General features: G+C 51.4%; 1 protein-coding gene across 1 annotated transcript; it reads right to left on the bottom strand.

The window, feature by feature from the left end:
• Positions 1-299: 299 nt before the first annotated feature.
• HDHD5 (haloacid dehalogenase like hydrolase domain containing 5) lies at positions 300-4961 on the bottom strand (the record flags this gene model as incomplete). The annotated part of the gene is made up of 8 exons (XM_080627817.1): positions 300-669; positions 1232-1420; positions 1740-1914; positions 2319-2352; positions 2835-2928; positions 4073-4185; positions 4507-4707; positions 4866-4961. 8 exons carry the CDS (start codon positions 4959-4961, stop codon positions 300-302), a joined length of 1272 nt encoding a protein of 423 aa, XP_080483943.1.
• Positions 4962-9426: the final 4465 nt, after the last annotated feature.

Here is a 9426-nt window from a genome sequence, read left to right on the forward strand (position 1 = left end):
CTGATGGCTGAACAAAACTGGGATTACTGGGACAAGCCACCTTCTTATACCCTGTTTCCATTATGGCTCAATTACTGATGGCAGCAATGTATGTTCACAGTTGAAAGACTGCTGGCAGCTGGCAGCACTGCAGATGAATTATCAATAAAAGCAACGGGGTTTTAGCACTGAGACAGGGAGTTTTCTTTCATATTGCCTAGATTAGAAGATCACCCCAGGTCTCTCCCCATTCCTCCCTTCTTCCCTTTTCAGTACATAAAATCCCTGACAGCAGATCTTCAGTCACACCTGTCTTAACCCTAGCTCCAGTTCTCTTTCTTGAAAGCAAGCTGCACAGCATCATTCACATCCTGCACTATGTGAGATGCCTCCACCAGGCTGGGGTCAAAGCAGAAGTCCCGATGGCCATGGAACACTGACTCCATTGTGCACTCTTTCATTTTAGTAGGGACATCTGCATTGTGGCGGTAGACCCCAGTGCAGACCAGAATCGACTCACAACTCTCCACTGAATTGTTGCAGTCCTCCCTCAGCTTGAGGTGATCCTCAGTTTGGGGACTGGCTGTCTGCAGGCTCCTCTTCACCCCAGCTTGGACCTGGTTCTGGTGAGCTGACTTGAGGTAGTTGTTGTAGAGGTTTGCCCCATAGACATCAGACATAGGATTATCCCTGGATAAGGTCACAGTGTGAAACAGAAATGAGAAACTAGCCCATGCATCAATTTTAGGCTCTGGCAGACTAGGATTAAAGCAGCACCAAAGGAGGAAGGGTCGCAAGATATTTGGTAACATCAAGAGAATCACCCAGACTGGGCTAGGGAGTCCACCTACTGGTGTGTCCTGTCCAGCTGTGGTGAAGGTCACATGCTTCATAAACATCTTTCAAAGGGGAAAAGACATGTCCAAAGCACCCACAGCAGTTTCAGCCATTACTGTAATATATTTCCTATGATCCCGAAGCGTTCGGCTTAACTAGGGCTAATGATTCTACATCTGGTCTCAACTTTTTCTTTAATCCAGTCATGCCACATGCACTCTGCACCCTATAGTAAATAGCTCTGCTAGGCTGACAGGGCCCTTCAAGTTATTAGAAGTGTAGAGTACAAAAATATAGCAAGCCTCTTTTCCAGGATGTGACTCTCCAGAGGCACTACAGGCATTTTGGTATAAAAAACACTTGAGAGGTCAGTATGCACCTCCCTAAGGAAAACAGCAGGAAAACAGTCTCTTACCCAACTGCATAGAGGCGTCGGATGGGAGCCTTCCAGCCCTGTTTCTCTGCCTGCTCTTGTATCAAGTATGCAGCATAGCGGTAGGTGACTGTGCTGGGTTTGCCGATCAAGGCCTCGTACTTCAGTTCCCGGCCTGTCACTTTCTTGTAGATGTTCTCTAAGCAGAGAAGGAAAGTGCCATGTCCAATCCTGCTCCAGAAAGGAGGTCATCAGTATCTCCAGTCACACCACTGAAGTAGCAAACACTCCTCAGTAAGGAGGACCAGCTGCTGCAGCCAGGCTACTGCCTAAGCTGGTCATGTTATCTACCCACACACACCTCCATACACAGTGGTCTGGATTTTGCTTCTTGAAAGCTTAAGTCTTTGTTTATCATGCAGTTTTCATATCTCTGCTTCTAATAGTGCCATACAGTCAAACTCTAAACCAGTCAAATGCTAAAAAATTTAGTAAGAAAGATCATCTGCAGGAGAGATGTATGAAATAGGCCAGAACAAATGCTTTTCACCTGGGCATCTTGGCTTCAGCCATCCACAGGAGATCCATGTTGCAGGCAAGGACAGGCAGATGGGGGTATGGTATATGTTGAAGCTCTGAATCAGGGTTGCCATTGCTCAGGAGTACATCAGTAATAAGTTGCAGGCTTGTCTCCCACCTCACTGGCTCACCAAACAGAATCACTCCTGGAAGATTTCAAGAGATGCTTGGAAACTCGCAGCACCCTCATATAGGACCCACTACCAAAGCCACCTGCTAGGAAAACCAGTCCTTTACTGGGATGCCCTGGCTAATACAGCTACCACTGGAACATGTCTGGTGCCAGAGCTCCAATTCGTATGTTACTGCATCATGTGCACCACTTGTTCCAGATACTGGAGCATGGCACAGGGAAAAGCTGGCTTTGCTCTCATCAAGCTTGTGCTTCATGCTGCATGAGGGCAGTGATGCTGCCTCCTGACTCTATCCTCTGAATAAGCTGTCTGTGGATACAGATACTGACAGCACATGGCTAGCTCCCATCCCAGCTGGCTTTGCCTTGCTGTTATTTCTGCTTGCTGTTCGTACGTAAACAAAGGCTATTGCTTACCTTCTATAGTGGGGAAGCCAGTGGTTGGAGGAGGCTGCCAGGAAAAAAAAAAACAAGGCTAGGTTAGTAATGCAAAACCTAATGCCATCTCCAAAACAAACTATAAATGCTTCCTTTGAACCCGCCAAGGCAGCCACATAAAGAGGAACGACAAGGCCACCTGGAGTCCCAAAGAAAGACTTTCACCATCCCCCCATCCCAGATTGGATTTCGCAGATTTTGCATTCCTGTCCTGAAGCTGGAGATGCCAACCAAACCAAACTTACTGCAAGGAACAGGAATGAAAGACAAGTATGGCATAAGAAAGGAGAGGGGAAAGTCACTGCCCTTCCTGCAGGAGCCAATGCTTGAAAGAGCAGAGAGACGCTGGCTGTTCAGCGTAAGTCCTAGCCTCTTGCTTAAGTAAGTCACTAGCAGCCAGCCACTCCGAGCCTCTGCAGCTTCTCCACCCCATGCTATACACTGTGAGCACCTCCACAGCAGACCACCGTCTCTACTGATGCACCAGGAAATTACCAGCTCTTTTGGCCTCCGGCTCTGATCCACCATGTCTAACAGGGGATATGCCTTCCTGAGTGCCTCTATGGTAACCACATGCTTGAACCCCAGTCTATTTCAGACCATTAAGGAAAGTTGTGGAGATGGTTTTTTGGGTTTTGTTGAGGTTTTCGGTTCTTCTTAAGTGACTGTGGTTTTCTAAGTTAATGGCAAAAGCATATACAGGATTATGGAATACAAGTCCTAGTAATAGAGGAGTTATTTAACCTGGTAAAGCACAACCTTGTGGCCTTCAGTCAAACTGTATGCTGCGCTTCAACCTACAGGTGGCCCTGAAGGTTACAGAAACACCCAGACTGGGGTGATTTAGTTTATGATCAGCCATCCCTGGAATTAGACAAAGAGCAGAGGTGGATGTGTTTTGGGAGCCTTTTAAGGCCAGGGTTCTCATATTGGTGTGGTGCAGGGAACAGGTCAGGCTTCTTGGCTAGAAGCAGCATCACTGAAGCTCTGGTCAGCTCAGCTGGTGAAAAGAAAATGGTCTGTGCTGATAAAACTACACAAGTGAGGGATGAGTTGCATTTACTCGCAGAACTCCTCACCCTCAGCTCACCCTATTGACCTTGGGAAACTGAGACAGGCCAAGGTTTTGCACCAAAGGAAGTTAAATGTTAAGGACAGGGTGTGACTCTGTGCGCACAGGCTGAGATGCTGCAAACCATGCAGGCAGTTCTGACCTCCTCGAATACATGGGGTTAGTCAGAGTTGCTGTGCCCTAGCCTCAGCCAGGCAGTATGCATCTGGGATTGACACGCTGATTGTAAAGATATTTGAGTTCCTTCAAGTGCCTGTCAAATTCCTGGGGGAAACCCTTAGCTGTGGAAGAGCTGGGAGTGATCTCTAATGCACTTTGCTATGAATGAATGGGAGGAGCACAATTTTATCTCAAAAGTGAGTGAGGCCCAAAGCTGATAAAGTCCTCACAGTGACATCCCACCAACAGGAACAGCAATCAGGACAGGCCACCAGTGTGAGAAGCCAAACACTGACCAAGGACAGCTAGGAGGTGACCAAGATGGAGATCAACAGTTAGTGCCTGCATTCAGGCCTCTCTTTGAAGGTGCCTCCCATAAGATAAGACTGTGACTCCTCTGTCTCCTTGTGCTTCTAAAAGCTGACTGAGCAAGTACCAGGGGCAGGGTGGAAGCAGCAGCAGGACACACAGGGCACAACAAGGCATGCACAGCAAAGGATACTCCTGGGCGTTCTCCTCCACGGGACCCTGTCCAGCCACCAGCATGCACTTGTGGTGGAACTGGCTGAAGAGGCGCAGAGGGCTGTGGGACAGGATCACCTGCTCCGGAAACACCTGCAGGAGGGAGGAGAGGGTGATGGGGTATCCGCTGGGAAGATTTCCCCCCTTCTATTGCAGTCGGGTCGCTTTCCCTTCCCCTCCCCGTGCTGCTACCGGCCTCCCTCCATCCCTCGGATCAAGACACGGCTGGTCGCTCGGTGGTGCTGCCACCTCCAGCCCTTCATCCCTCCTGGGGAGCTCCCTCCTCCTCCCGGTGCCCCCCTCCAAAGCCGGGACAGCCGAACGAGGGAGCGGTGAAGAAGCCGCTTCCCAGCGCCGTGAGGGCCCTGTGACCTGCTGGAGGAGCCGCCTCGCCTCCCGGCCCGCCGCCGTTACCTGCAGCCCCAGCGCATGGGACAGCTCTTGGGCCTTGGCCGATCTCAGGCAGTTGCCGGCGTTGGTCAGGAAGACGACGGGTACCCGGAGCCGCCCGCTGCTGTCGGCCAGCCTCTGGAAGGCCCGGCGGGCGGCGGGCACCACCTGGCTGCCCCGCACCAGCACCCCGTCCACATCGAACAGGAACCCAAAGGCCGGCGGCTGCAAGGCGAGAGGAGGGGACGGTCACCCACCGCCGGCAGGCCTTTCCTCTCCTCTCCCCATCCCTGCACGAGGCCTCCGCCCGCGGCGCCCTTCCCGGCCCACGGCAAGGACACAGGCGTCCGGCCCGGCCTATCGCTCCCGGCGCCGCCGCTCACCCGGCCCCCGGCGCAGCGCCCGCGGGCGGGCGGCCCCCGAGGCCCCGCAGCTCGCAGCAGCCCCAGTCCGGCCCGCAGGCAGCCGCGCAGCGCCATGCCGCGCCACTCCCCCCGGCCCTGGGGCCGGTGCCGGGGCACGCCGGGGCTCGTAGTTCCCGGACTACAGCTCCCAGCGAGGCGCGGGGCGCGGCGGGGCGGGACTGGGGCGGGCAGAGGGCTGGCCACCTCCATCCCGAGGTGCCCCCGGTTCGGGTTGGAGACTTGGGGAGAGCTGTGGGGGGGAGCTGTAGATAGAGAGTGTTGGAGAACCAGTGTTGGAAACAGGGCCAAGGCAGTGGGGCTTGACACGGCAGGAAAGTGGGGAAGGAGTGCGAGCAGCCCCGCGGTGGGAGAGGTGTGGAGAAACACTGATGAGGAGGGGTCTGAGCAGTAGGGACCGAAAGGCTTAGGCCCCCCCCAAAGCAATTTCACCGGGTTTATCTAACTTATTCACAAAAGCAAAGTTTGGGCGCTCGGTTTTGTGAGGGCAACTGTGTGGTGCAGGCCTCAGGGGTACGAAGGTGTCCTAGAATGTAGCCTGGTCTCAGTTTCGGATGGTTAAAACTTACTCTGCCCACAGTGCCCAAGTGAAGCCTCTTCACTGCAACTTTTTACCCCTGCTGGCTGATGCCTTGCCTTTGCACAGTCTTTTCTATGCAAATCCAAGTCTTGTGGTGTTTTTTCATAAAATCATAAAATGGTTTGTGTTGGAAGGGACCTTAAAAATCATCCAGTTCCAACCTCCTGACATGGGCAGGGCCGCCTTCTGCTAGACCAGGTTTCTCAAAGGCCTGTCCAACTTGGCCTTGAACACTGCCAGGAATGGAGCAGCCACAGCTTCTCTGGGCAACCTGTGCCAGCGCCTCACCACCCTTATGGCAAAGAATTTCTTCCTAATGTCTAATCTAAATCTACCATCTTTCAGTTTAAAACCATTCTCCTTGTCTTGTCACTACATGTACTTGTAAAAAGCCTCTCTGCAACTTTCCTGTAGTCCCCCTTTAGGTAGTGGAAGGCTGCTCCAAGGTCTTTCCTGAGCTTCTCTTCTCCAGTCCGAACAAGGCTGATCTTTTCCCACAGATGGTAAAGTTTTCTAGAAATCTCGTCTTTTTCCTTGCTGCCTGATGGGCTGTGTCCCAGGGGCTTCCTCTTTTCCTATCTCATGGGACAGAAATCTTGACACTGAATTCATCTGAGGCCCTTCCAGACCTGCTTAAAGCAAAAGGTTCATTTCATCTCCATGGAAATGAAAGTGTTTGTTTGCTTTCTGGCTAGGCTTAAGATCTCCTGGCTCCAGTGATATGGGAGGTTTAACACGTATGACTTTAGACACCGATTGCACAAACAGTGTAATTGTTTTTATGCTTTCATTGCCATGAACACCAACCTTAATTCATTTCTGACGCACTTTAACTTCCAGAGCCAATTCTGCAGAGCTGTAAAAGCACTGATAATGCAGGGTTGTGCATTTGTACAAGTGGTTATTCCTCCTTAAGTTCCTTTGCCTTAACCAAATTATCTACTGTTTGTTTTACATAATTTCCTCAACTTGCCAGGATCTCTTTAATTTCTCAGAAGTGTTTGGAGCTCCTCCTGCTCTGGCAAAATTCATCCTGGCATTGAAGACATCACGGAAAGTATTTAGTTCCTTGCAGAGCTGGGCTTCAAACCTGCTTCTGCTAGCACAAGGGAGTGAGTTACAGCTACTCTGAAGTACACCTTTACAACTAGTTGTGCTCCCACTTACAACCCTAGGACCTCCAACCTTCATGTCCCTTGGCTTCCGATGAAAAATACAGTCAGAGAGAGAGGCAAAGACTTTCTAAAGTGAATGACAAAGGCAAGAATCTGGTCTTGAGCATTTTTCAGTGATCCACCAAGGTGGTTGCTCCTGGCACATAAAATTGTTGATTGATTTACTGTGATTTCTGTCTGGACGCTGGGCCAATGTACATTTGCAGCTGTTTGGGTTGTATCCTGGAGTGCACTGGAAGGAATGTGGCCAGCAGATTGAGGGAGGTGATCCTTCCCCTCTTCTCGACCCTGGTGAGGTCACATCTGGAGTTACTGTGTCCAGTTCTGGGCTCCTCAGTACAAGACAGACAAGGAGCTATTGGAGAGGGTCCAGTGGAGGGCCACAAGGATGATCGGGGTCTGGAGCATCTCTCTTATGAGGAGAGATTGCGAGAGCGGGGCCTGTTTAGTCTAGAGAAGAAAAGACTGAGAGGGGACCTCATTAGTGAATACAAATATCTCAAAGGCAGATGCCAGCAGAATGGTGCCCGACTCTTATCAGTGGTGCCCAGCAACAGGACAAGGAGCAATGTCCATAAACTAAAACACAAGGAGTTTCACCTCAACATAAAGAAGAACTTCTTTACGTTGAGAGTGAGCAGAGCACTGGAATGGGGTGTTCTCCCCTCGCCGTATCCAAACCTGCAACCTGCCGTTCTCCCTTCTCACCCCTCGCACCCGGTAACGGTTGGATTTGATGCTCTTAAAGGCCTTTTCCAACCCTCTTTTTACGATTCCGTGGTGTGGTTGGTGTCAGCGGAGTCCAGCAGGGGGCACCTCCGCACCACGGCACTGGCGCGAGGGGCGGGGCGAGGGGAGGGGGCGCGGCCTCCGCCGCTCACCTGAGGGAGGAGGAGGAGATGGAGATGATGATGATGGCCCTGCTAACCGGTTTCTTATGCTCTGCAGCGTTCTCCTGCCGCTGGTCAGAAAGCGTTGGGGTGGTTTGGGCTATCACAGAGATGTGGCACCTGGCGAGGGTTGGTGTTGCCGCCCGGGGTGTACCCAGCGCTGAAGAGGTGCCTCCAAAGCGTGTGGAGGGCCCCAGCCAGCGTTCCCGGCGGGCTGATGGAGCTGCCGTGTTTATTTTTGCGAGGAAGGCTTGTCCAACAGGCTGAGGCATTTATTTTTAAACCAGCGGGGAGGGAGTTTGCCAGCAGCCTGGCTGCCGAACCCCCAGCACCAGCAGGCAGGCTTTAGCCTGACATGCTGAATGCCCAGTAGCGTAATTTTCCCCTCAAGAGCTGATACTTTCTCTGTTACTGTACTAGGAGCTTCCCATTTTGCGTGTTACACATGGCTGGACCTTACGATTTCTTCTGCAGGCACATCTGGCAACAGCCATATCCTGTAGTGCCCCCAGAAATGATCTGTCTGCCCTTCTCACACCAGCCCACAGGAGACTCCCTCTTCTCCTGTCTACGCTGTGCTTGGATGTTCCTCCCACCCCCTTTCAGAGCTGCCTTTAAAGACAAGCAAAACAGGCAGTTGCCCACAGCCTTCTCCCATGGGTTCCTATGTAAACTTTGCAGCTCTGTTTTCCCTGGACTCATAGCCCTGTCATCACCCCCCTCTTCCTGACCTTCTAACATCCCTCTCTAAAGCAGCCGTACCTTCTGTCTCTTTTCTTACTGCAGAGGCTCTAATGGCCTGAGCCAACCCTTCCCCCTCAGTTTATCTCTTTCTCTGCTGCAGCCTGCTCATGGAATGACGGACAAGCTAAAGGTTGAGAAAATACAGTAAAATGCCTTTCTTATCCTGTAATGACCAAGGGGGCAGGACACGGCCTGATAAAAATGACAAGCCAGATGAATTGAGAGCCAGACCCTTCATCTGCCTATCCCTCAGTGGACAGAAAACACTTGGTAGACCTGCCATGACTGCAATTGCTGCAAGCCTGGAAAGAAAGGAATACTGAGCCAATTAGAGCTACAGGTTTCCAGCCAAAGAAATGTCCTTCTACTACCTATGAAGAGACTAATTCAGCAACTTATAGAAGAGAAAACCTGAAGTAGGCTGAGCGTCAGGAACTGGTGGAAAACACATCTGTATCCCTCTATTTTATGGCCAGAGGGCTTTGCTTAGCATCTGGCATCTGCGTAGTCCCACTGCAGTGATGGAGGCTCACATGATGTATAGATCCAGCTGCTCACTTGGGCCTATCTCTATTTTCAACCAGCTACCTCACTCCTCTGTTTTTATTGGCAAGATTTTTGACAGCAACCACTAATGCTGGATCAGCCATTTCCTGCCAGTGAGTGACCAAGAGGCAAACATTTCATTCGCTAAATTGCCCCAAAGGCATCTGAACTGCTCCACACCAAAACACAGGCTAGACCTGTGTGCTGCAAGCAAAGCTCCATCCACCTCTCATTTAAACAAATTGAGCCTGAAGAGGCCACAGGGAGACAGATGGGGGAGATAACAGGCATTAGGTTTGACATATTCCTATGGCTGCCTGAACTAACGTCACAGAAACTTCCATAGATTTCCTTCTGTCCTTCCTTGCTCCTGAGTCCAGATGGAGACTGAAGTGGGGCCCTTTCTGTCCCTGCTCAGGCTCCCACCACACTTCTGGCTGCCTCCAGCCCTGCTTATCCAAATACCTCCTTCATCTCAGGTTTTCAAGTTCTCTGGCTGGCCCTTTCTTTGCATGCCCATCACCAGTACTTTGGGCAAAGAGCCTCGAGTTGTGCCTCAAGGCAGTGAGCTGGTGCTTCACTAGGAA

The sequence above is a fragment of the Psittacula echo genome (genome assembly GCF_963264785.1).
Source record: "Psittacula echo genome assembly, chromosome: 1".
NCBI classification, from domain to species: Eukaryota; Metazoa; Chordata; class Aves; order Psittaciformes; family Psittacidae; genus Psittacula; species Psittacula echo.